This window comes from Sinocyclocheilus grahami, unplaced genomic scaffold (genome assembly GCF_001515645.1).
Source record: "Sinocyclocheilus grahami isolate Dianchi unplaced genomic scaffold, SAMN03320097.WGS_v1.1 scaffold176.1, whole genome shotgun sequence".
NCBI lineage: Eukaryota > Metazoa > Chordata > Actinopteri > Cypriniformes > Cyprinidae > Sinocyclocheilus > Sinocyclocheilus grahami.
In genome coordinates, this window is record NW_015505355.1 from 3,129,670 (window position 1) to 3,157,115 (window position 27,446).

Genomic DNA, 27,446 nt, shown 5'->3' on the forward strand with positions numbered 1-27,446 from the left:
TGGGAGCACGTGGCTTATGGCAAGCCGTTTTAGCATTTAAAAGTTTAACAGCTGACACCACACGTCATTCACTTAACACTCAAATCTCTCTGTAGCTTCAGATTCGATTCAAAGGGTCTGAAGCCTGTTGGCTCTCTTTATAAATAAGCTGTCGTTTAGACTATAGGTTGCGCTTAACCACACCCCGCTGTCGAAGCCCAGACCCCTCGGGATATTTTTAGCTCTGATGATGTCCGCTGTCATCTAACGGAAAGATCATCCCGGAATCACAGAGCGAACCAGCACGGTGTCTGCGCTCGAGTCGCTTTATCTAACATGAGGACTCAAAGCGCTTTTATTATATGGACTGCGATGGTTCTTCATTTGTCTATCATAAAAGGTAAGCACATGGCTTATGGTTGACTTGATTTTAGCATGAAAACAGCAGCAGGATTCTATAATGTTACAGTATCTGCAGGCTTGCATCTGTCTGTCTGTCTATCATCTATCCATCTATCTGTCTGTCTGTCTATCTATCATCTATCTATCTGTCTGTCTATCATCTGTCTGTCTGTCTACCTATCTGTCTATCTATCATCTATCTATCTGTCTATCTATCATCTGTCTGTCTGTCTATCTATCATCAATCTGTCTGTCTATCTGTTTGTCTATCTATCATCAGTCTGTCTATATATCTGTCTGTCTGTCTATCTATCATCTGTCTGTCTGTCTGTCTCTCTATCATCAATCTGTCTGTCTGTCTGTCTGTCTGTCTGTCATCTGTCTGTCTGTCTGTCTATCTGTTTGTCTATCTATCATCAGTCTGTCTATCTATCTGTCTGTCTGTCTATCTATCATCTGTCTGTCTATCTATCATCAATCTGTCTGTCTGTCTGTCTGTCTATCTATCATCAATCTGTCTGTCTGTCTGTCTGTCTATCATCTATCTATCTATATGTCTGTCTTTCTATCTATCTGTCTATCTATCTATCTGTCTGTCTGTCTGTCTGTCTGTCTGTCTGTCTGTCTATCTATCTATCTATCTATCTATCTATCCTCTCTTCTTTTGAATGTAACAATAGGCTACTGCAAAGATTAAAATATTACTAATATTAACATATTTGGGAATAGAAACAGATTTGACATATTTTACTTTTGTAACATAATGTTTGGACTCTAATTTGTATTATTTGCATCTCCCCCTTAAGTGCTAATTAGATTCTTAAAGTGAGATCTCGGTTCTCAGTGTTAACTTCATGCATAATTGGATGCGTTGGTTGATCTGACACATTGATCTGGTGCTGATGTGGGAGACATAGGTTCGAATCTGCCCTGTATACCATGTATGCATAAATAAAAAATGGCAAAAGCCCCAAATTGAATCATTTACTTATTTAAAAAAAAATTACATTTAGTTGTTTATGCATCTAAATTTAACTGGTTTAAGTGGTTAATGGTGTAACTTTCTATTTTCTAAATCTTCAAAAACCTGCACATGTGAGGACAAAATCTCCATGTATCTGGTTGGTTTGTTCCTCTGCTCCTTCTTGACACATAAAGGTCACACCTGCTTTGTTCTGTGGATTCACTGTGTGACCATTAAACTCAACTGTACAGATCCGGTCTAGAACGCCCACGTAACCGTTTCAGCATGAGAATACACAGCGTTCTTCCTGTAGCTTTACTCAAATCAAATAAACATATTTCATGGCATATAAATTTCTTCCCCTCCATGCTCATGTTTATTTTATAGATTTACAAGTACAGTTGTAAATAGGAACGAGCGAGCTTGCTCATGCAGACATTTTCTACTTCTCCCCAAGGTCAGACCACAGACACATCCCCAGACGTGAGGTCCACTCTGAATGAAGTCACTCCGAAAAATTGCATGACTTCAGCAAGTGACATTTTGGAATCCCGAGCCACTACAGCCTATCAAAGCGTCTCCTCTCCTTCAGCGGATTTCACAACGGAGGTCACACCTACTGTTCCTCCTCCATCACAGTCATCCAAAGACGCTGTAGTGCAGTTCTGTATTTTGAACGCTCTATAGAAAATATTAACATCTATTATTTATTATAATTACAGGTTGTGATTCAGTGGAGCAGCTGGTCCAAATAAACAGGATACTGATCCATCTTTCAATAGAAAGCGTTTTGTGGTTGAACTCGCCGAGATTAGAGAAGCAGTCGTCAGTAGAATGATGTGTTTGTGGGCGGGGTCAAGTTGTTCGCGGCCGGCCAACGTAGAACATAGGCGTGCATTATGCAAATGTGTTTCCCTGTGACGTGTAGCCGTCACGGAAGTGGGATTCGAATTACTAACGACTCGTTCAGGCTGTAGAGAGTCGATTCTTTATTTTGGGAGACAATAACTTTATTTATCATGCACATTCACATACAGCTACATTACACACTGCATGAAAGGCAATATTGGAAATGGCATAATAGGGGCACTTTAAAGTAGAAAGATTTCAATGCAATTTTCTTGTCAAATGTACTCAAGTAATCTTTTTTAGCCTTTTTCCCTTTAATATGTCAATGATTTTATTTAAAAGTTAGAATTTTTTTTTACAGTGTGCTCTAGTCAGAGCTGTGGCTTTCTGGTTGGTGTCCAAGTTGGAAATTTGGGTTTGATTCTGACCTATTTCTAAATGCTTCTATAAAATTGTTTAACTTTTTTATTTTCAATTTTTTGTATTTCAATTTTTTTTGCATTTGCCATCAGTAAATTGTTATATATTGGCTTTATCACATTTGCCACACTGCTCTTTAGATGTTCCCATTGACGTCACAAGCTGAGATGGCAGTAAAGAAGGTGGCGTTGCTCCATATTGTTGTAAAAGACACGATGCTTCAGGTTTCATGCACTGACATTTGCGTTTGTCTTCTAGTCTGAGTGCTTTCATGTGGGTGTACATCACTTTGTTCCACTTTAATGATAAAACACTGGGCTTAATGTGACTGATTCCAGACTGAACTCATGAGACTCTTTGGAAAACTGCCACATTCCACCCACTTGATCAAACGTCTGTCCGTAAATAATGGCTGGATGTGGGCGTAACATTTTGGAACACGACTGTGTTTGTAAATAATATCCCTCTCTCATACTGTCATTTCACTGGAAACACAGCTATATTTAGAGCAGTTGAATATCTACTTATTGGTTTACTGCACTTATGCCAGACCTTAAGTATGACTCTTAGAAAACAACTTCAAAACACAAGTTCTTCAAAACAGCTTTTGCCCGGCATACAGTAAAACGGGTAAAAAAATATACCATTGAAGGAGAGATCTATCTCAGTCAAAGCTTGTGTTTCTGTGCATGTTTTTCTCCTGCAGGTTCTTCTACTAGCAGCACGTCAATTTCTTATTTGAAGAGCACCATTTTATATTCAGTAGCCTCCACAGCTCCTGCAACATCCATCAGTCCAAGTGAAGGACCTCAGGCACTGAGGTCTACTCCAGCCAGCAGCGTGATCCAGACAACACAAACAGCTCCACCATTCACCCCCACTTACCCACAGACGTCTCAGGTCATTCTGACCAGCAGTTCAGTCAGTTCAAAGGTCACTGGACCTGCTCCTTTGGAAGACCAGGATGAACCTTCTGAACTGGATGTGGGGGATCAAGGTGTGTGGTTTAATTCCAAACCCATTAAACATTAAACAGATATTTGTATCTTATTTTTTATTTAATGGAATCCAGGCAACCAAAAACGTCAAGTTCATAAAGATACTGTAGAAATAATCCATATGAATCATCAAGAGGTGTAATCCAAGTCTTCTTAAGAGACGCAATAGGGCTGGGTGATAAACAAAATCATATCGAGATTAAATTTAAGTTGATGATGATAAGCTCTGGACATTTTTCTGGACATGATAATTGCATTATTTTTCCAACGGCACTTATTTCTGTAGTCTGTACATCATGATGTTCCTTCAGTTTTATTAGTTCCTGTGATAGTGATAATCCGTTTCTGCTCCATTCATCAATCTAGAGTCAGGGAAGGTTCCCCACCGCCCTGCATCACCCCTGGACCCCCTGCTCGCTGCTCTGGTCACCATTTTCATTATTTGCACTGCCATGGTCTCAGTCGTCCTCTTCCTCAGGTTCCGTCAACGGAGTGAGCATCCAGAATTCCACCGGCTTCAAGACCTCCCTATGGTGAGTCTTGCATTCGGGCAGCAAATTGGGATATTTCAAATTGAGATCTTTGAGAGTTTTATAGATTTCCATTAGAGGTTGAACAATTGATTGGTTTTGCTGATTAATCGGCACCAGTAACTGATTGCTGGAACAATAGCGATAGTTTTTTTTCAGGTTGCATCCATTGCTGGAGCAACTGAGAAGGTCCACTGTCATTATACAGAACAAGAGGCAGAATAAATGACGCCTTGTCGGGTTTGTTTGTTTTATATGTAGATTTAAAGTAGTGCTGTCAAAATTAGCGTTAACGAAAGCGATTAATTTTTCCAGTTTAATAGCATTACAAATATTTAACGCAGTTAATGCAGGGGCGGAGCTAGGGTTGGCCACCCCACTCACAACTGCTGCTTGTCTCTTTTTTTCTTGACAAGAATTGCGTTTATTTTGGCACAGAATGTCTTTACGACCAAATCAAACTGGAGACTTTTCAGACACGCACTCCACTTCGCCTCAGCTCCAGGCACTAGTCAAACAAGCGCGGAAACGGTACAGGTGACGAGGAGTAGAACAACAGTGAACTGCGGTCAGATGAAATGTTATCAGGCCATAATAACAATTTTCCTGTCCTGTTAGTCATTATACTGTGCTCGTAGCATGTGCTCTTCAATTGCACGCACAAATACGGCGGTGCACGCTGTAGCCTGTATCATTTCATATTAAAGCGTGAATGAAACCATGAGCATGCGCATGTCAGATCCGTGTCATGTTCCGCAGTGGCAGCTCTTAAAGTAATAGCAGCCAAATAAATAATCTTAGAACCCAGCTGCTGTGATGTCTGTTAATCAAAGAAGAACTAAAGAACAAAAAGGAAATCAATAACTTTTGTAGCTTTAAGGATACGGTCAATATTTAATTTAGAATTTAGCGTTGATAACTTTATTCAGTTTCTTTATATTTCCTATTTGCTGAAGGGCACAGGTAAACATTTATTGTAATGGGTTTATGTGAAGATTGTTTTAAGTTCACTTAAATTAGAAGTCTAATAAATGTTGAAATTGATAAATCTCAATTAAAAATGGATAAATCTCAATTAATAAATCTGTAATGTTGAATGGCTACAGTCAATGATTAAATATTAGGAAAAAGAGAACAAATTTCCAAGAGACATCAGTAGTTCTGGTATCAGTGACACTCGCCTTCAGTCATAAAAAACATGCAACTAAAACAAATATTTAAAATATACTGTCTTTATGTTGTTTCTACATTAATTTTAAGGTTGTGAAATTATTGCAATATAGAAGTATATTTAAGTATATTATATTTATATTTATATTTATTTTTTAATTGATTGACAGCACTAATTTAAAGCTAGTGACCTGAGAAAGCAAATTATGTTCATGCAGTCAACAGAAACAAATTTCATTTTTTATCGTCACTGTAAAACATATTTAGTTATTTTTATTAGATAATAGTATTCTGTTCTAAAAGTATTCTATTTGATATTAGATTCCATTTTTATTAGATAATAATATTCTATTGTAAAAGTGTTCTAAAATAGACGCAAATAAAGTGGGAGAGTATACATTTAATATACATACTGTTTGTATCTAATTTCAATGCAATGGACTTTGTGTAGATATTTATTTTTATATGAAATGGTAACAATAGAGTCAATTTGTAACATTAACTAAGGATAATAAATGCTGAAGAAGTATTGTTCATTTTTAGATTTCTAATTTCATTTACTAACAATAATCATTTACTAATAAATTTAAAGATTTTTTTTTTTTAAATAATTTTTATAATAATTTTTTGTAATAAACTATTAGTAGATTAATCAGTTATCGGCCAATGTGGTCCAGCCTAGTTATCGTTATTGGTCAAATCCACTACTGCTCAATCACTAATCACTTTACACGATAATGGTAATTATGTCATGTTTTGCAAATGTGATGGCATGTTCTGCAAATCAACACTGATAATGATAAAAATCTAAATGACCTCAAAAATAAAACCCTGATGTGCTTTTCTGCAGGATGATCTCCTTGAAGACACGCCATTGTCAAGATACACCTATTAGCAAGAGTGAATTCCACTATTTCATTATCTGATTCCTCAGGCAACCAGTGTTGTTATTGCTGCAAATCCCCTGAAAGATGTCTTTCACAACTGATTTCTGATTCTGGGTTTTTCTGGGCTTTGATGCTAAAATGTGGTTGTGTAATATTGGAATAGAAAATGTAGTTATTTTACTAAATGATGAAACCCATTCAAATAAAATAAGGGTTCCAGAAAATATAATACAATAAGATAATCAGTCTTATTCTATGTTAAAAACTTCACAGTTTCTTAATAAACAGGTGTTTAGAATTTCAAGAAAACAGAACGTCTCGGTTACGTATGGTAATCCTCGTTCCCTGAAGGAGGGAACGGAGACGTGACGTCGAGAGTGACCGACTGAAAGGGAACCAATATACCCTTACCCTATTTTATTCACCTTAAGATTCTCTACAAATGTAGAGAAACTATAACAAACATTTTTTCTACAAACATGACACATTTTAGTAACTTAGAGAGTTTGCTGGAGATAATTCACTTGTTTTCCCCTTTATTAGACACTATATTTATACTTAAAAGGTTAGTTCACCCAAAAATGAAAATTAGCCCATAAATTACTCGCCCTCAAGTCATCCTAGGTGTTTATGACTTTCTTCTTTCAGATGAATCCAGTCGGAGTTATATTAAAAATTGTATTTGATCTTTTAAGCTGTTTAATGCCACTCAGCGGGTGTTGCATGCATCAGTCCAAAAGAAGTGAAATAAAATGCGCCCATCCATAAAAAAACCTAATTCGTCATCCGCCCGGAACTGCTTCCAGTGTACAACAGTGAGCGCAAGCTACATTAAAGTGATTATTACGTTATGAATATGGATATTTTTCTTACAAAAACGCATCGATTCACTGCAGAAGGCCTTTGTTCACCCCCCGGAGCCGTGTGAGACACATTTTTTTATGGATGGGTGCATTTTAATTAAGTGCTTTTGGAATGATGCATGCAATACCCGCTGAGTGCCATTAAACAGCTTGAAAGATCAAAGACCATTTTTTATATAACTCCGACTGGATTCGTCTGAAAGAAGAAAGTCATAAACACCTAGGATGACTTGAGGGTGAGTAATTTATGGGCTAATTTTCATTTTTGGGTGAACTAACCCTTTAAGTAATTGCTCAATATTATGATGCTATAATTTGGTTCATCCTAAACCTAAACTCTGAGGTATGGTCACAATTACCGTTGTTTGGCAAATTTTCACAGGCAAATTCCAGTACTTTCAAAAGGAGGTAAAGGTCGAAAGATATTGCTCTTTCACAGTTCAAGTTGTTCACACAAATGCACAGCTTTGACCAAAATCACTTTGCTATTGACAGTCCAGACAACAGATTTGTTTTTTGTCCACAAAATTTTGCTAATATGACTGCACCTTAACTTTTATATAAAGGTTTTATTCTAAAGGTCTACAATTTCTTGAATCTATACAAGCAAATAGTACTGCACTTTTTTTTCCTTTTTCTTTTTAGGAGCTTCGGCTTATTTTCCAAGAGAGTTTTTGGAAAAACAGTTCCCTGGGTTTAGCATAAATGTCTCTGGACTTTTGCACTGTTAGAGCTATGAAGTTGTAGTAAGGAAAATGTTCATGTTTATGTGACTGTTCTAGAATGAGAACAAATTTGGATTAAACTGAATTGTGATTTTGATATTTATGACATTTAAGTTGATTGTCCAGATCGATAATGAAGGTGTGTGAAATAATTTGAAATGTATTTTAGCATATTCACTTCTGTCTACGCTGGTATTTGTGGTAAACCTAGTGCCTAATGTATTTTGTGCCAAAACTGATTAGCGGTAAACAAACTGATAAATATATATTGCACAGTTGTGTTGTTGAGATGAACCTGTAAAAATAAGAGTTTGTAATAAAATAAGAAAACAATTTTTTGTGTGTGTAAAGCTTCATGTTATATCACATTTAAACGAGTTTAACGGTGAAACTGGTGAAATTAGATTTTTTTTTTGAGTCAATACAAATATGAATTATATAAAATTTTTATTTGTTTCTTATGAACACTTTAAAAATAACAGGGCAATATAAACTTTATTGATTAAAACTAGCAACAATGCAGATTTCATATGTGCTGTATGTAAAAATTAGATAAATATTAAGTGTGGAACAGTAAAACCTAATTATGTTAACAGAACAATTTAATATTATAGTAAAAACAGAAATACTGTAATAAACATGGTATCATTAGAATAATATAGAAAACATTGCATAAAATATTCTTAAGTTAATTCTTAAAAAGACAAAACTTTTTTTCATAGAGTACAAAATATCACAATAATAGAATAACAATGACAAACGTGTTAAACCATCAGTAATGTTACCACAACTAGAAATGTTTCAGTTGTTTAAAAATTCATAAACCAGAACACTGATATAATAACCCATGTGAATAAATATCCTCATACCAGTTTTGTCCAGAAACAATGGCAAGTCCTCATCAGTCCTCATCGATCTACAGCTGTGAAATGATTATGTCACCATACGGCTCGTCCTGTCGCACTGTGACATGTCCTGCGACTATTTCCTCTGTAAACACAAGACGAGACAAGACAAGACAGCATATCTGTCCGGGTGATTGTACTTTTCAATAAATTAAGCATTGGGGAGAATTTAAATGCCTTTGTTTTGTTAATTGTGGTGCGTTAATCTCACACCATTTTTGGCAGCTAGCAGGTGAGGAGGCTCATGGCTAGACAGATCGCAGCTGAATTGGGACGGGGTGGCATATGTCACCTACAGTATACCTGACCAGTATAATTCTTTCTCCCTTTAAGTCTTTGTATGTTTCAGTTGAAAATAAATTTGATTTTGGTAGGTCATCCCTCTGAGAACAGTCCCAGTGCTCCCAATTCAAATTTCATAATTTCTTTTCATTGATTTTGTCAGGCATTGATTTAGAATGGTAAATCCTCTGCCATAATCTTACCTAGCAATCTCAAAAACATTTGGGCAACAATTCTGCGGCTGGCCTGAGGGGGCAGCAGAGAGTGAAAGGTCACCAAACCTTCAATAGCATCCCGTGGCCTTCAACAGAAGAAAAAAAATGCATTAGATATTACATCTGTCTATAGTCACATGCCACTGAAATGGACAAAGCAAAAAATATAAAATACTAAACAAAATATTATTAGGGTCCTATGATTTCCGCGATGCTGGAAAAAAGATCTGATGTAAGATATTTTGAGAAAAAACTACTGTCATATCATATACACACAGAAACTTAAAGGTCTTCACAGGAACCTATCAAAATAAACGTTTGGTTTAAGTTGAAGAAATTGTGACATAAATATATTACTATTTTACAGACATATTGAATGTTTGCCATAATGTAATAATACTACTACCACTAATAAAATTATTATTATTACATTATTAGGAATAATTACACAATTGTTTCTTCCATATTTTAATTTTAAAAGTAAACATCTGCTGTGCAGCACTTTGTCTGTCAAAAATTGAAAGGGTTTGTTCAATTATTGTTTGATTAAAAAATGTATTAATGTTTTATGTCTTCATTTGATTACCATAAAAATTCAAATGCACAGAAATTCTGAAAAAAATGCGCTATTATTGTAAATAAATGAATAAATCTTTATTTCATCCTCTAACTCTAGCACTCTCTACTCTAATTCTATTCTTTAAAAAAACTTGCCCCTTTTAGACTTGCACTCTATTCATTTTCTTAAAAAAAAAAAAACTAACACTAGCTTCTATATTCTTTTTGTATTCTGTCTGTTGTATTTTTATTTATTATATACTTTTAAAAAACTTGCTACGTGTACTGCGTTAGGCTAAGACTTGTCATAGCACTTGCGTATCATTGCTCTTTTGTTGATTTCGATTGCTTCCATTGTCCTCATTTGTAAGTCGCTTTGGATAAAAGAGACTGCTAAATGACTAAATGTAGGCTAAATGTAAATGTAAATCGTTAAGTTGTTTTTAAATAATCAATTAAAATGGAATCCAGAAAGATCCAAATGGAAAACACAGAATTTGCTAAAAAAATAGAACTGAATTTTAGAAAATTTAAATGTGACCCTGGACCACAAAACCAGTCATAAGTAGCACGGGTATACTTGTAGCAATAGCTAACAATACATCATATGGGTCAAAATTAGGATATTAAGTAAAAATCGTGTTCCATGAAGATATTTTGTAAATTTCCTACCGTAAATATATTAAAACTATATATTAAGTACTGCATTTGGACAACTTTTAAGCCGATTTTCTCAATATTTAGATTTTTTTGCACCCTCACATTCCAGATTTTCAAATAGTTGTATCTCGGCCAGCTTATTAATTCAGCTGGATATGGAGTTGGATAATGAAAATGTCTTATGTAGAGCTGCTCTATACCTGAATCACAATTGTTTCATGACTGATGAACTCTACAACATTGATACTGTTATTGAACTGAACTGAATCAACACTGAACTGACTTGAGTTGACTAACAACACAATTGCCTTCTGTAGAGTGGCTTCATAGTTAAACTGAGTTCGCTTCATAACTAATGAACTATGCAACAGTGACTGACACTCTTACTGAACTGAATTAAATCAAACTGAGCTGAATAATGACACTATTGTTTTTTTAAAGCTGATTTACAGCTGAAATTGTATTTGTTTCATAACTGAAGAACTTTCCAACATAAATACAGTTATTTTCCTGTTTATACCTGTGAAGCTGCTTTGAAAACATCTGTATTGTATAAAGCACAATACATATAAATGTGACTGGACCTGACTATAGTAATATAAATATGAATAGCCTTTCAATAAATACCAAAAAATGCAAATAATCATATTAACACATTAGTGTAAAAAAAACTTTTATATTGACACCTACATCAAAAATAAGCGGTTTTCAGCAGTACCTTAATTCTTCCTCGATACCCTTTGTAATATCTTCCATCTCTGGGACCCTCTCTTCTGGGATGTCCTCAAGACCGAACTGAATTTCTGGAACAGGGGATCTGAACCCATGACAGCACACACATACTAAGTCATTATTCAGAGGCACTTAATTATGCAACAACTGAAAGTGAAACTCGCAAGTGTCAAAAACCAGTCGCTTCTGACAGCGACAGCTATTTCTGTCTCTCTTTTAGCATCTCTCCTCTCACCGTCTCATTTCAGGAGTCTCCAGTGGAGAGAAATCCTTGTCTGTCATCTCCAAAACCACCAGAGAGGCTGCCAATTCATTGAAACATGAACATTCAGTATGTAAATGTAGCAGCTAAACTATTATTCTCTTGCTTTCCCTTCCTTCAAAACACACCACAACAACTATCAAAAAAAGTTATTCTACAAATACAGTATGTGCTAATGTTTTTACCCGGCGTTTCTTGCTGGAAGAGGCCAGACTCCAACATTTCTCTGGGAATCTTCAGTAGTAAGGATGTAAGACAAAAAGATCAGTCACTAAAACACTCAAAAATGATTTAGGCCTAAATGTAAGATTTTTGTATTTGAATTGCATATAAAATTTCCATCCATTTGGGTTACACAGTTTTAAAATAAACGAATAAACTTAATGTGATGCACATTTGTCAGAGGTAAGATTTCTGTTCTTAAAAATAATGCTATTGTTTATTAGATCATTCCATCTATTTGATTTAATTTAAGTAATCATATTTTCAGAATGTATTCATATAAATTGTTTTAAATCAAGATAAATCTCTTCATGTTGAAAAGTTATTCAGTTAAGTAAGTATGAACATGGTTAAAATATGGCAATAGTCTGTTGGATTTATTGCTGACAAATATATATACCCGGTTATTGTGTATTTAAAACATATTCTGTTTATTGGTACTAATACAGAAATCTTACCTATTTCATTTATGTATAACTAAAAAATATGAATCACAATATTTTTAATTATGTTAAAAACTGTCTAAATGGATGGAAATTTTATATGCAATTCAAATACATAAATCCTAAACGTATGCCTATTTTTTGAGTGTATTTACAATTGTGTGTCCCGCTTTATAGTAGATGTCTTTACAATGTACTTAATAATAAAAATCAATCAAAACAAAATACCTACTACAAATAATGGATTTGTTTGCCTGCATGTCATGTGACCATCAACCAACATCAGAGAACTGAGAACATTCAAATATGTAGTTAAATTATACAAAAATTATCGTAAGATCTCAGGGGGACTCAGGGGAAGTTTGTTAATCTTGATGTAATGTATTAATCATGTCTGTATGGGACGAGTTATATCTCAGAATGTAATAGTGTTAGTGGGACACATGCTACAATATGAATGCTAACCTCTTTTGAGCTAAGCTCTCTCTCCTCCTCTCTCTGTCCTGGTTCTGGTCTCTCCTGCTCTCTCTCTGGTATTTCCTCAGCTACAGGAACCTCCCTGCGCTGCCGGGACGGTGGGATGGGCCTCAGGACCGCGGCCTGTTTCCATAGTGCCAGGATTTCAGGTGGAAGGCCTGTGTAAGCATAACACTTCACTGTCAATAACATGACCTTTAGCTTAAAGGAACACTCCACTATTTTTGAAAATAGGCTCATTTTCCAACTCCCCCAGAGTTAAACAGTTGAGTTTTACCGTTTTCGAATCCATTCAGCCGGCGCAATGATATTACGCAGCGCCTGAAAATAGGCTAACTTCCGTCAACATAACCAACGTGACCACCTGCTTGCACAGGGAGCGTGCTGGGGACTATTTTCAGGCACTGCGTAATATCATTGCACCTGCTGCACCCATGGTACGGCAGCAAAGTTCCTTGATTATTACGCCAGAATGAGAGTATAGTTCCTAGCCATAACGGCCTAGAAAATCACAACTTTTCATTTTCCGTCAGTCTTAGTACACGATGTAACTACAGAAGGGTCAGGTTTAAATAGGAAAAATTTTGAAACTCTTTGGTCATTTTTGAGCGAGATGCTAACGGTCTAATCAGATTCAATGCTCTATGCTAAGCTACAGCTAAAAGTGCTACCGCCAGACCCGGAGATCGGCTGGATGGATTCGAAAACGGTAAAACTCAACTATTTTCAAAAATAGTGGAGTGTTCCTTTAAGCTCTGGACTGTATAAAGGGGTAAAGCTAAAGATGCTTCAGTGAATATCATGGAAACTGTTGAAATGAAATATCCATATAGGTCATATTTGTCCCCAAAAGCAATACAAAAAAAAAACATTTTCATGAAAATGAAACATATTTCTTTTTATGTCTAATTCTATTATATATTTTTGCATTTTTTATTATTTTTATTGCTGCTTTTTTAAACTCCTTTCATATGCATGTGTATAAATCTTTATGTACATATGTACATCTATTTCGTAAAGCAATGTATTTTAGTGCTTTAAAGCACAATATAAATGTATGTTTCACTTATTTTAATTTTATGCCTTTATTTTAAAATGTGTCTGGAGAGGATGATTGAATGAGATTTTTTCACAGTACACCAATGAGTATTTAAGAGGAAAATGGGCTTAATGTTCATGGAAATACAATTAAACTACATGTTTGGGATCTGTAATTTTTTTTAAAGTCTCTTCTGCTCAGCAAGGCTGCATTTATTTGCTCAAAATACAGTAAAACGGTAATATGGTCAAATATTATGATATAAAATAACTTTTCTGTATTTGAAGATATTTTAAAATGTAATGTATTCCTGTAATACTTTTTTATGGATTCTCTGATGAATAGAATGTTTAAAATAGAATGTTGCATTTATTTAAAACAGAAAATATCTTTACTTTAAAAAAAATTCTTTACAGTAGTCGTATTAAACTGTATATTTGGCTCTTTGCAAATTGCAGGTTTATTTTTCATTACGACCAACTTACTCATGCAAGGGTTCTCGAGTAGTTCTTTAGCACCCTTCTTCTCAAACGGTGGTTTGACAAGTGATGCCTAGAAGAAAAAACACCATTTACACCATTTTACTATTATACACAAAATAACGCTGACTTGAAGAATGCAGATCATTCTAGATTTACCAATGGCCTGGTCTCTGTCTCGACGTCATCAATCCGGGCCCTCATTTCCTCTTGAGGGATCTGCGTGTTTTCATCAATGAAGAGCAGCTGTCTCCTCCTCTTCCTCCGCTCTGTAGGGGATTCAGGCCTCACGACAGCAGGCTGACAGAGGGACACACGGGGCTTGATGGCAAATGTGTCGATGCAGGATGAAGACAGACCTCAAAACGTAACATACCTCAAGATCAGGGCTCCACTCTCTCACTGCCCTCTCTTCTCTGGGTTCAACACCCATTTTCTCCTCTTCGCCTGGCGGAGGGGACGGCATGGGCATAGACACAGATACCGGGGTCTTTTCTTGTTCTTCTAACACAGGCATTTCCATGGGCAGCCCCAGATCCTCCTCAGGCAGCAGGACAGCCTCCTGGCTTGATGCGCCAGTGATCTGTGCCCTGGAAAATCATCATCTTAAAGCATTGGTCTGATGTTTTTCAACCCATATAACATTAAGTTATATTACTTTTTAGCCCCTGGAATTGAAAGCCGTTTTTTGCCTATACATTTGATGCATAATATTAATTCCAAAAATGATTTTCTATTGTAGCACAGAGGATGCATAAGTGTATTTATTTGGGAGCCACAATGGCAAACAACGTAGTCAAGATTCATGGATTTATTAGTTTCTCACTGAGATGGTTTTCTCGCCGATTTAGTCGCAGGAAATAGCACAAGCAGGCTTGTGAAGGCACAAAGACTTTCATTTGAGCAGAATATTCACTAAACTCCAGCATACATGTTTGCCAGTGTTTCAAATCATCAAAGTCTAGGAGGATAAGAGAATATCCCTGATTGGGGGATTTAAACACTTGACATCTGGCAACCCCAAGCCTGAATGCTTTCGTAGGCTTTACAGTAAAACATTTTCATTTACTGTATTTTAGTTCAGTTGCTGCCTTACTTGATTGTATAAGTCATTTCCACTTAAATTACATTAAACCAATATATAACTTATAAAAACAAGTTGAAATTGCTCAGTTTATTTTGACAAGTTAAAATAATGTAAAAAAAAAAAACTTACTGATCATATCATTTTAAATGTCAAATTAAGAAAGGATACAGATTACCAGCTAGTCAATCGCAAATGATAATGCTTAAATAATTGAGAAAAGCAGAAATCATTATCACGATTAAAATATGATTAATCATCCCTGTTGAAAAAAAACAGCATATGCTGGTTAGCTATTTTTTGAAGCATGGCTGCTGGTTTAAGCTGGTATTTAGCTGGTCATGAGCTGGTTTAAGCTGGTCCTAAACTGGTCCTCAGCAGGAGCTAATAGTTTAGGACTAGTTTAGGACCAGCTTAAGCCAGCTCAAACCTGCAGCCATGCTTTAAAACATACCTAACCAGCAACCTAACAGGGATGCAGCCCTAACAATAGACTAACCAAGGTGAAAACTAGAAAAAGAGATTCCGGATTAAAGATTTTGATTTCACTGGGACTTTAAAGCCTTAAATCTTCAAAGTTTTCCATTTTCAGTATCTTTTGTTTACTGAAAGCTTACTGAAAAAGACATAAGCATAAGTCTAAGTTTGAGTGTGATTCTCTAAACGTACAGATCTAAAGAGACTGATGTTGTCAGATCTCTGGCTGCCTCTCGCTCAAGCGCTGCTCTCTCTTGCTCTCTTTCATCAGGCATCCTGGGCTCTCTGTCCTTTTCTGTCTCTTTCTCTATTTGCTCTCTTTCCCTGTCTATCTCCAGCTGCCTCTCGTCGTCACCTGCAAAAAAACAAGCACTTCTCAAATTTAAGCCTAAAACTCATTTTGATTTTGAAATTGATGAAACCACATGAACCGAGAAACGACTCATTAGTGTGTTTGGGCAAATCCCAGAAAACCTGACTGGATAGTTCACCTAAAAATGAAAACATTCTGTCATCATTTGCTCACACTCAGGTTGTTCCAAACCTGTATGAGTTTCTTTCATCTACTGAGCACAAAAGAAGATATTTTGAGGAATGTCTGTAACCAAACAGTTCATTTGAGCCATTGACTTACATGAAAAAAATGCTATGGAAGTCAGTGGCTGCCATCAACAGGTTTGAAACAACCTGAGTGTGAGCAAATGATGACAGAATTTTCATGTTTGGGTGAACGATTTTTTAAATAAAGTATTAAATAATACAATTGTAAGTTCACATTAAAGGAGTCATATGATGCGATTTCAAGTTTTCCTTTCTCTTTGGAGTGTTACAAGCTGATTGTGCATAGATAAGATCCCTGAAGTTGCAAAGACTAAAGTCTCAAAACCAAAGAGATATTCTTTATCAAAGTTAAGACTCTGCCACGCCCAGAGAGAGAGACAGGGTCACGACCGTCTTAACCGTGGCTTGTGTAATGCAAACATATACCAGCTTCATCACTGTGTCTGTCACGCGACTCTGTTCCCCTTTCGGGCTCTGTCTTTACATTTATTTTGAAAGATGAAGCTCGTGATTATGGTATGGGGCATTACATTTCCGACGCGTGCTTGTGGTGTTTGGCCAATCACAATGCACTGGGTCAGCTGGCCAATCAGAGCAGACTGTGCTTGTCGGAAGGAGGGACTTTGTAGAAAATGAAGCGTTTGAGAGAGGCGGGGCATATAGGACCTACAATAATGTACAGTATTTGAAAAATAATGTGTTTTTTGAACATTAAAGCATGTCAACATATTCTGATGTGTAATCTGGATCTAGATAATTACTGCACATAATTATGGGTGTGAATGAAAACAGCATGTTGCCATCACTCACGCTCGAGAAAGTGATCTGGCTGCTCCAGCAGTAGCTCGATCATGTCAGACTCCAGCAGATCTGCTCCTTCAAACTGAGGAATGAGAGAAACAGCATTCAGGATACACACAGCTGGATTTTATACAGCGATTATGTACATATGGTGATAATACTGAGTGACAGCTGTACCTCTGGCTCAGGCATGATGACTGGCTCTCTTTCTGTCAGGGTGATGGACTCCTGGCTGGCCGTGATGCCTAGAGGGGAAATAAGGAGCTTTAGAAATACACAAAATACATTTCTTTGACTGTGCAAATTCCCATAGCATCATTTGAAAGAGTATTGATATTTGTAAATGTGTGCTGCTATGGCAATGGATCACAGTACTCACCATCTGAAGGTGGTGTTGGTTCTCTAGTGGGCGGGACTTGCTCAGGTAAGACCTCTTCCATTCGCTGAGCCACAGTGAGAGAGGTTAGACTACACATGACTGATAAAACCCATCCTTAACTCAGAAGATTCAGTGATTAATTAATAGCACCTAGAAATTACACTACCTGCTTGAAAGTTTGGGGTCGGTAAGATTTTTCAATGTCTCTAATACTCACAAAGGCTGCATTTTTTATTTGATCAAAAAATACAGTAAATAGTAATATTCTTTGAATACATTTTAAAATGTAATTTATTCATGTGATGCAAAGCTGAATTTTCAGCAACGTTACTCCAGTCATCAGTGTCAAATGAACCTTCAGAAATCATTCTAATATACTGATGTCTGCTCGAGAAACATTTATTATTATTATTATTATTATTATTATCAATGCTGAAAACAGTTGTGATGCTTAATATTTTGGTGGAAAGCATGATACAGTTTTGTTTCTTAATAAATAAAAAGTTTTGAAATTCGTCTTTGAGTTGCATCCACCTGAATGAGGCTGCTTGGACTTGGCAGGCCATAACCAGTCTCCATAACGCCAAAGAATGGATCCCTCGCACCCTCTGTTTCATCAAATAGTGCAGCAGCATCTGGGATCATGTGACTCTGCCTGAGAAGAAGGAGGAGGAAGTTGAGGAACTGTACATGTGAAACATCTTATATGCTTCAAGGTCTGCAACTTTAATTTAATTTAATTTAAAATTATTTTATTTTATTTTATTTTATTTTATTTTATTTTATTTTATTACCTTTGTCCTGTCTAACCTAATATTCTGGATTTAAAATTTTTGTTTGCTTTCAACCTTACCTTGAAAAAAAAAGGTCTGTAATTGTTACTTGGAAGACTTTTTTTTTTTCATTTTACTCATAGCCATTCACATTTTAAGAGGCCAACAAACTTGTGATATACTATACTTAAAGTCAGCATTATATGACAATAGAACCTTTTTTTTTTGTCTTAATACAGGTTCCTTGTCATATTTTGCATTTCATTTAAAAAAATAATAAAGTCGTAACCTTTTTTGAACAACTGGCCATACTGATTCATCTGTAAATGTGTCAAAATGGGTTACAAATGCCGTTTTGGCAATGTTGCTTGTGCAAATCTAAAAATAGCATGAAATGTATATTTGAATTATTTTTGTAATTGTCATTTGTATTTGTAACATTCTGTGCAGGGACTGCAGATGGCATATTCTGTCATATTTACAGTAATGTTTAATTATGTGCACTGCCCCTGCTAAATAAAAGTAACTAATAGTGCAAAATAACTAATAAAAGAAAAAAATCTTAAAAACATTTATCAGACATTGTTGTCATGAAGAGAAGAAAACATCAACAGGGTTCCATTCATCTGCATTATAATATAACGCATGCTCATAATAAAAAATATCTAAGAAATAAAACGCCTGACCTGGTTTCTTCATCCCTCATATCAATGTTGGACTTCGCGTTGAGGCGGAGCAATCTATCTATTGCCCCCTGAGTGTCCTCTGAGAAAACATCATTAACAAACTATTACAGAAACACAATTAATGGATGCATCAAAATCTCTAAATTCCACCAATTTCATGATCCTTATCAGCTCCAAGACTACACTTTGTCATCTTAAAAGAGCAAAGATGCAGTCGAAGCAGCAAAAACCTTCTTTTGTTACATGCCGTCTTCCAGCTAAATCAATCTTTAGCAAATCAAGCCTAAAGAATATATTAGGGGCATTTCATTCATTTCCTTATAAAAGTATACACGTGAATATTTTTGACCAACCCACAAATGATCATCTACCCTCAAGTTTTAGCACACCAACCTAATAAAAAGGCACACTGTCTGTGGTAGACAAGCACCACACCATACTGCAGCTGAGAGGACAGGTACAGGGAGAAACGTGGGCGGGGCAATCCCAATACAGGGGGCGGGACTCTGATCAACACGTAATCCATGATGTCACAGCTGTGAAGCACATTGAGAACAACTCCATTAATGTGACGACTGCCAATACATCTCTATTTTTAAGGAATTGGTTTAACAGGGATATTAATCATCTTATGAATTTCATTTTACTCATAGCCATTCACATTTTAAGCGGCCAACAAACTTGTGATATACTATACTTAAAGTCAGCATTATATGACAATAGAACCTTTTTTTTTGTCTTAATACAGGTTCCTTGTCATATTTTGCATTTCATTTAAAAAAATAATAAAGTCGTAACCTTTTTTGAAAAACTGGCCATACTGATTCATCTGTAAATGTGTCAAAATGGGTTACAAATGCCGTTTTGGCAATGTTGCTTGTGCAAATCTAAAAATAGCATGAAATGTATATTTGAATTATTTTTGTAATTGTCATTTATATTTGTAACATTCTGTGCAGGGACTGCAGATGGCATATTCTGTCATATTTACAGTAATGTTTAATTATGTGCACTGCCCCTGCTAAATAAAAGTAACTAATAGTGCAAAATAACTAATAAAAGAAAAAAATCTTTAAAACATTTATCAGACATTGTTGTCATGAAGAGAAGAAAACATCAACAGGGTTCCATTCATCTGCGTTATAATATAACGCATGCTCATAATAAAAAATATCTAAGAAATAAAACGCCTGACCTGGTTTCTTCATCCCTCATATCAATGTTGGACTTCGCGTTGAGGCGGAGCAATCTATCTATTGCCCCCTGAGTGTCCTCTGAGAAAACATCATTAACAAACTATTACAGAAACACAATTAATGGATGCATCAAAATCTCTAAATTCCACCAATTTCATGATCCTTATCAGCTCCAAGACTACACTTTGTCATCTTAAAAGAGCAAAGATGCAGTCGAAGCAGCAAAAACCTTCTTTTGTTACATGCCGTCTTCCAGCTAAATCAATCTTTAGCAAATCAAGCCTAAAGAATATATTAGGGGCATTTCATTCATTTCCTTATAAAAGTATACACGTGAATATTTTTGACCAACCCACAAATGATCATCTACCCTCAAGTTTTAGCACACCAACCTAATAAAAAGGCACACTGTCTGTGGTAGACAAGCACCACACCATACTGCAGCTGAGAGGACAGGTACAGGGAGAAACGTGGGCGGGGCAATCCCAATACAGGGGGCGGGACTCTGATCAACACGTAATCCATGATGTCACAGCTGTGAAGCACATTGAGAACAACTCCATTAATGTGACGACTGCCAATACATCTCTATTTTTAAGGAATTGGTTTAACAGGGATATTAATCATCTTATGAATATGTTTGATAATTATGGGAATCTTTTAACTTATGAACAATTCATGCGAATCCACAGTTTCCCTGTGCATTTGAAGGAATTTAATTCGGTCATTAAAGCTATTCCTCCTACTTTTGTTCATCTTGTTAAAAGTCATATTCACTATAACTCTACAATAATGACAAAACCAAAATTAATTTTAAACGGTCTTGAACTGATTGATAAAAAAATGCAACAACAAACATATTTGTACTGTTTTCCAAAAACGAAATAAAATAACACCTAGAGGAAAATTCTTTTGGAACTCTATTATAAGACTGCTTGGTTAACCCCCTTTAAATATTGTATCAATAACGAAACTAAAGAAATACATTTGAACATTTTGCATACCATCTACCCTGTTAAATCAATCATTTCAACATACTCTGATATTGATGATTTATGCTCCTTTTGTAAAAACGAGAAAGAGGTGTTATCACATTTATTTTTTGATTGTAAAATTACCCACATTTTTTGGAAGGAATTGGCAGAATTTATTTTTAATCTAATAAAGGATAAATACTGTTTTTCTTTAAAAGATATTATTGTGTACTATGACAACAATGTTAACAAAGGTCTTGAATACATTGATAATTTATTCATATTGCTGGCAAAATGTTATATACATAAACAAAAATCCTTAAATTCATCCCCAATATTTAAGGTATTTTTAGTGGAATTTGATTGTTTTATATCTTCTCTGAAATTGTTAAAAAAAGTATTATGACATTATTTTCAGTTCCCGTTACTAATTATTGTCACACTTCGTATAGCACTGACTGTCTTATGCTATGCTCTGTTTGTTATTTGTTCTATTTTCATTAATAAAAAAATAAAAACTCCATTAATGTGTTGTTTCCTCACAAATACTGCATTCCCAATTAGACAGAACAAGTTCATTTTAAGATCATGTGCAAAAATCTATCTGTGAATGGTATTGTGGCAAAATATATAGATGTTGATTTTAGATTTGATGTAATTGTATTCCTGTACAGACTCTATCTGTTCTATATTTATTGTTTGATGCATATTAATAATTTTTTTTTTAACTCCATTAAAAAAAACTCCAATAATAAAGATGATGAGATGAACCCAATATGGATGATCCCATCAACTGTCTTTAAATTTGATTATGTAGAAAATAGATTAATGATTTTTCATTACACAGAAAAGATACAAACCAAGTGCGCTGGACATTGACTTTGAGCAGATCTCTTCGACTGATCTTTCGTCCTTTAGTGGCAGCCAACCTGAAAAAAAATTATATTTAGTTAGATATTAATAGTTATGCCTCCGTTTTAACATTATAGCCTACTGTTTAAAATAGTCAAGTCCTAATTATGGATTTTTCATACTGTGAATATAAGCACACCTTAACAGTGCTAAAACTCAATAGAAAGAAACGAGAACTTACCAAATCGTGGCAAAGCACCCGGTCCTATGATTGAGTACCGTAGGACAGAAAAACATCGTGAACAGTTTAATAAAGACAAGATTAATTTTAGAGCAAAAGTGGGCCAAAAACTGGAATAGCGTGATCGTGAAACAAATGAAATCTCTCAGGTGAAATCCAAAGAGGAAACGGGACTACACGGTACTTCAAAGGTTGCTGGGGCAAATTTGTTTTGAAAGCTCTACCAATCAGCTGTGCTTTGCAAATAAGACAAACCAATCTAATTGAGACAACAGTCTAGAACGCATTTTATTGGACTGTCTTGTTTCCATAATAATTCCTGGTTTGTAATACACTTACGAACAAGAAGTTTATTCAAGTGTGCGACTAGTATACTTCTTTTAAACTAAAAAATAGGAAAGTATACTTTTAGTCTACTTTTTATGTACTTCTCACCAACCGGAAACCGCCTGCTCACAACTTTTGTCTTCGCTTGTTGCACATCGATTAGAAATATCAGACATCATGTCGGGCTCATCAAACATTGTTGCGATGAAGAAAATCGTTCAGCAGTTGCGCTTCGAAGCAAACATCAACAGAGTAAAGGTTTGTTTTGTTAGGGGTTTAATTTCTGAGGAAACTGAAGCTAGGGAGTTAGCCGCCGGGTTGAGCTTGGGCGTGGACCTGTGTAGCCCGTTAGCTTTGTTTCTCAGTTGTGTTATTAAAATCATTTTATGTTGTAGTGAAGTAGTACTAATATCAATGAAACAAACTGAGCATTATACAGACTCTGGAAAAGAAATGTGATCTATGCCTAGCTAGCTAGAATGGGTAACGTTAGTTTGCTATGTAGACCCTCCCTTATTTATATATAAGAAACGTAGGCAATAAATACACAATACTCTAATATTACACCCATTTTCGTGTGTGTGTGTGTGTGTGTGTGTGTGTGTGTGTGTGTGTGTGTGTGTGTGTGTGTGTGTGTGTGTGTGTGTGTGTGTGTGTGTGTGTGTTAGTATGATTATGTATTTAGCATTTCAACTGATTGTGTATACAACCCACTTAATATTTCCATTTCCAAGACAATTGTGAGATGTTGTGATTTTTTTATTTTTGTGTGGATGTGTAGGTTTCTCAGGCGGCTGCAGAGCTTCAACAGTTCTGCATTCAGAACGCCCTACAAGATCCTCTGCTGACCGGTGTGTCTTCAAGCACCAACCCCTTCAGGACACAGAAGGTTTGCTCCTTCTTGTGAGGGTCCATGATGGGCATCTGCCATTGGTAAGAATGGGTTTATAATTTGGTTAAAAACTAAACAATATAAATCTGAAACTAACAATTAATATTTGTCTTCCCAGGATTTTTCCTGTTCCTGTGACATTTCTGCTGGGGGGGGGGGAATAAAAGAAGAAAACCACTGCCATGATGTGTAATTGAAGAAGCAGCAGCACGAAGCTGTCCTCTTGCCAGTTAATACCTCATGCCATCAACACAAAAACAAGAACTGAAAGGATTTGCCGCTCTGGCTGCTTTATGTCTGTTATGGTGCATTTTCATTTTAGAAGAAATATTTTGTTTAATGTCTCCGCTTGAGTCTCGTTCTCACAGCCCTCAGATTTCTGTTTGAATACCTCAAACTAAAAAGTCTGCCTTAATGAGTGATAAACAACGCTCCAGTTTTGTGGAGGGAAGGCTTTTGTATTTTTGTGTGGCACAGCAGAGGAAACTTAGTAATTTATTGTGCCTTTTTAACATTGTAGTCTGTTTCTCTATCTTTGCCTTAGACTTTTTATAACCCAAAATAAACCCATTGATTTCTACATGTCTCTGTTGTTTTTATACTTACTGTAAAGAATTGCTGAGTATATATTATAAAGAACTTTATAAGCAGAACAGGAGCTACGGTTTTATCACAGTGACAATGAAATTCGACTGTGGACGTAATTATTATATCAAACTAAATATGTGATATATTTCTTTAGGCTTCATTGAGTATTTATTCATAATTTACATAGATGAATGTCAAAAAATGGTTTGTTTGTTATATTCCATGTAAACCCCAAACAATTACAAATGCCGTTTTTGTTACATTATTTGGGGTTTACATGGAATATTTGTTTAAAAAAAAAAATTTTTTTTTTAAAGATAATTTGTTGCTCTGCATATGAAGTTCAAAAATCTAAATAGATTCAAAAAGTTCTGAAATATTTTAAATGACCTCATATCGTACGCACAGGTGCAGCAACGTCATTGCTTCTGAATATTTTCATGGAACCTGATTGGCCTAAAATAATAGAAATCAGGTGGATGTGGTTAGGGTGAGTGATTAGGCAGTTAATGCTAGAATAAGAAGCGTTTTTCATTATTCCGTGATTAAACGGCGACCTACGGGTTTTTGTATGTGCATGCTCGATAAGCTGGTTTTATTTTGATATATATATATTATTTATTATAATTATTGCTGATATAATTATTTAGCTGGCGAGATGTGGCTGAGTAGCACGTTAACATGGTGTATCGTTGTCTTTCTTATGACGCCCCTCTTCACTGAATGCTATCCTCGCATGTCTCCTCGTATATTCCAGCAAGGAGGGCCTTTGGCAAGCCAGCAGCTGTTGAGCAGTCAATATCAGAAAAGTCCGCCTAAAATAAACGACCCCGTTCCACAACGGCGTCAGAAAGCCGTGTCCGTGTACTGCCATGAAGATGCGCTAGAGGTTGTGATGAACGTAGACCTGTTTGCGTCGGGCTTTCCAGTCTATGCTGAGGAGCTGTTGCTGGGTTCCCCATCACTGCTGGACAAAGTGTCTGCAGTATCATGTGGAGCCCTGCAAACCGGACCATCACAGTTGACCATATTTGCTTATTTCAGAGATTGTGGAACCAAACTACATGTAAGTTCACATAAACCATTGGAAAACGTTGTGGCCTGTCTTAACTGGCCACAAACCTGCTTTCTGGTGGTCTTCTATGAGTTTTGCTTCTTGTCACTTAGTCTGACTGGAAGACTAGTAGGTGACCAGGGGGCGGTTGCATAAACGGTGTAGACTAGTCTTAAGTTAGTCAACTAATTGTTTTTCTTCAAGACTGGTCATAGCTTTTTTAATTCAGTTATGAAAAGGTAGATTGGTCTTATTTGTATTGGAAAAGTAAGACTGATTACCCTTTGGCAACTGCTAGTTGGTCAAACAAATTAAGACCCCATCTTAAGATGGTGGCTAAGTTTATGTAACTGGCCCCAGCTTGGCAGGCCTCAAAGAACAGGGAACCGCTGTTAGGTGATGCTTGTGAACTATTGGTAAATGGCTCACAAACGCATGTGGTTTAATTGGTCTTCTCAGGTAACTGGAGACTCTCTAGTATATTCAAATGTCATTGTGTACTCCCCTCTACCATCTCCTGATGGTGTACTTCGCCAGGAAGATGCAGTCATACCTGTTCAGTGCCAATACCGGAGGTATGCTGACAAACTTCAGATTTCTTCATTTTAGATTTATTTTAGCTTTGTTAACTTTGTTTTACGCTCTCTTAAGGCGGTACGGTGTTGACAGTGCGGCAGTGGCACCCACTTGGATCCCATTTGTTTCCACTGTTTCTGCCACCGATTATCTGGACTTTAGCCTCCGACTGATGAATGGTATAGTATTTTAAATTCACCACATTCTGCTAAAGAATTATTTAATGGATTCTTTATTATTTTTAAGATGATTGGCAGTATGAGAGGGGCTCGAATGTCTATTTCCTTGGGGATGCGATACACCTTCAAGCATCGGTTACCTTGGCCAATCACTTCCCCCTCCTCCTGTTTATTGACTGGTGTGTGGCTACACCAACATATGGCGTGGTTCCTAGTGACATCAAATATTCTTTTGTGGATTATCATGGGTGAGTTTTGTCAGTTCGTCAGACTTGAATTGATTACTGCATCTATTAGATTTAAACTCTGGTCCTGAAATGACCAATCTGGTGCTAAATGACACTGGTCGTGTAGTAAAAACTAGTAAGTGTATCCAAAGGGGTGTAGAAAATGTTATGCAAGAACTGTTTACTTGTCTTGGCACTGAGAAACACTCCACCGGTTTGTTTGTACACTTGAATTCAGCATTTTGAACTTCTGGAAAGGAAGCTCTAATCATGTAGACCGCTTTCAGATGTCTTGCAGACAGTAGGACTTCGTACTCCCGCTCCAAGTTCTTGCCGAGGAGCCAAGGCAACAAATTAAACCTGCAACTGGATGCCTTCAGATTCTACAAATTGACCAGCAACTTGGTGAGCAGAAATGAAGATTAATTGAAAGGATTGTTCACGCAAGAATGAAGGTTGTCCGAGACCGAAAGATACTATGTGACTTGTGTACAGAATTTGGCCACTTGGAGTGACATTTCATAGAAAATTGCATATCGCACGACAAACAGACTTTTATTTATATATATATATATAAACCCCGCCCCCCCCCCCCCCCCCGCCCACCGCACACTCCTGGTTTTATTTGAAACAGGTGTTCATCACATGTTACCTAAAGGTGATCCCTGCTGCCTATCCTGTGAGCTCTCAGAATCGAGCATGTTCTTCTATTGATGGAAGGTAATGACTGGCTTGTATCAAGTCTTTGTATCAATCAGTTACTCTTTATGTAAGATCCCTGTGGATGTTACAGGTGGCAGTCTGTGGATGGAAGTGATGAGGTTTGTAACACCTGTGAGCCATCCAGACGAGCTGCGGCAGAGCCTGAACCAATCCAGCCTTTCCGCATCACGCCAGCCCCTCCCATCAAGCAGCCTTATTTGGCCCCAAAACCAAGCTCTGCTGATTTCTATCATGCGAGACCTGGTCAGTCATTGGAACCCTTTAAAGCGCTCTTTCATTCAAGGCAATATGCCAGTGGTGTGTCGAAGAGAGAAACTGACTCTAAGACAGGTTTCCACCATTTTATTTATTTGTTTCATTCAGCTTTTTATTTATTCAAGTTATGTGGCACTTAAACACCCTTCTCTTTTTATAACAGACTGGAGCAAGGTTGCCACATTAGGTCCTTTGTTTCTGATCCCAAAGCAAGAAACCACCACCCAATCAACTGGGTACCCGCAGTCCGGCCCAGCTGAGGTCTTATCCGTCACTGAGGAGCTGGAACTCTTATTCAACTCGACCGAGACAAGTCCTGTGACCGATGAGCTGGAGTTTAAAACTGATCAAGAGACTGAAAGCTTTCTTCCTTTAGAGAAGGCCCTGTTCCTTAATGCTTCTGATTTATTCAGTTCAGAAGAGGGGAGTGGGTATGAAACGGGACCCTCCGCATAAGAAAAATGAGCCCAAGAAAAAAAATGGAAACTGACAACGTGACCTTTTCTAAAGTTTTAGAACATCTGATCTTGGTCCTTGCCA

The 27,446-nt window shown here is 36.4% G+C and overlaps 3 protein-coding genes and 1 pseudogene across 4 annotated transcripts; 3 read left to right on the forward strand and 1 right to left on the reverse strand.

Annotated features, from left to right (window-relative positions):
• The first annotated feature begins 91 nt into the window (after positions 1–91).
• LOC107593891 (uncharacterized protein PB18E9.04c-like) lies at positions 92–6,815 on the forward strand (annotated as a pseudogene).
• A 1,822-nt stretch (positions 6,816–8,637) lies between these two features.
• Positions 8,638–19,015, reverse strand: LOC107593853 (meiotic recombination protein REC8 homolog). The gene is made up of 16 exons (XM_016283733.1): positions 18,973–19,015; positions 18,823–18,901; positions 17,898–18,018; positions 17,364–17,427; positions 17,162–17,229; positions 16,994–17,066; positions 15,815–15,977; positions 14,438–14,651; positions 14,221–14,361; positions 14,068–14,134; positions 12,532–12,701; positions 11,587–11,635; positions 11,375–11,441; positions 11,126–11,224; positions 9,178–9,275; positions 8,638–8,777 (listed from the first exon to the last, which is right to left on the reverse strand). The coding sequence occupies exons 1-16, from the start codon at positions 19,013–19,015 to the stop codon at positions 8,704–8,706; spliced, it is 1,590 nt and encodes a 529-aa protein (XP_016139219.1). The 3' UTR covers positions 8,638–8,703.
• Positions 19,016–22,520: 3,505 nt separating this feature from the next.
• Positions 22,521–23,457, forward strand: LOC107593793 (guanine nucleotide-binding protein G(I)/G(S)/G(O) subunit gamma-5-like). The gene is made up of 3 exons (XM_016283669.1): positions 22,521–22,670; positions 23,194–23,345; positions 23,423–23,457. Exons 1-2 carry the CDS (start codon positions 22,590–22,592, stop codon positions 23,317–23,319), a joined length of 207 nt encoding a protein of 68 aa, XP_016139155.1. The 5' UTR covers positions 22,521–22,589; the 3' UTR covers positions 23,320–23,345; positions 23,423–23,457.
• A 954-nt stretch (positions 23,458–24,411) lies between these two features.
• Positions 24,412–27,400, forward strand: zp3b (zona pellucida glycoprotein 3b). 2 transcript variants are annotated; one of them, XM_016283668.1, is made up of 8 exons: positions 24,412–24,958; positions 25,406–25,521; positions 25,598–25,701; positions 25,769–25,949; positions 26,216–26,333; positions 26,563–26,648; positions 26,722–26,884; positions 27,070–27,169. In XM_016283668.1, the coding sequence occupies exons 1-8, from the start codon at positions 24,551–24,553 to the stop codon at positions 27,091–27,093; spliced, it is 1,200 nt and encodes a 399-aa protein (XP_016139154.1). In that variant the 5' UTR covers positions 24,412–24,550; the 3' UTR covers positions 27,094–27,169. The 2 variants fall into 2 exon arrangements, with proteins under 2 accessions (XP_016139154.1, XP_016139153.1); XM_016283667.1 differs by having other exon boundaries at positions 24,424–24,958; positions 26,722–26,981; positions 27,070–27,400.
• The last annotated feature ends 46 nt before the right edge of the window (positions 27,401–27,446 follow it).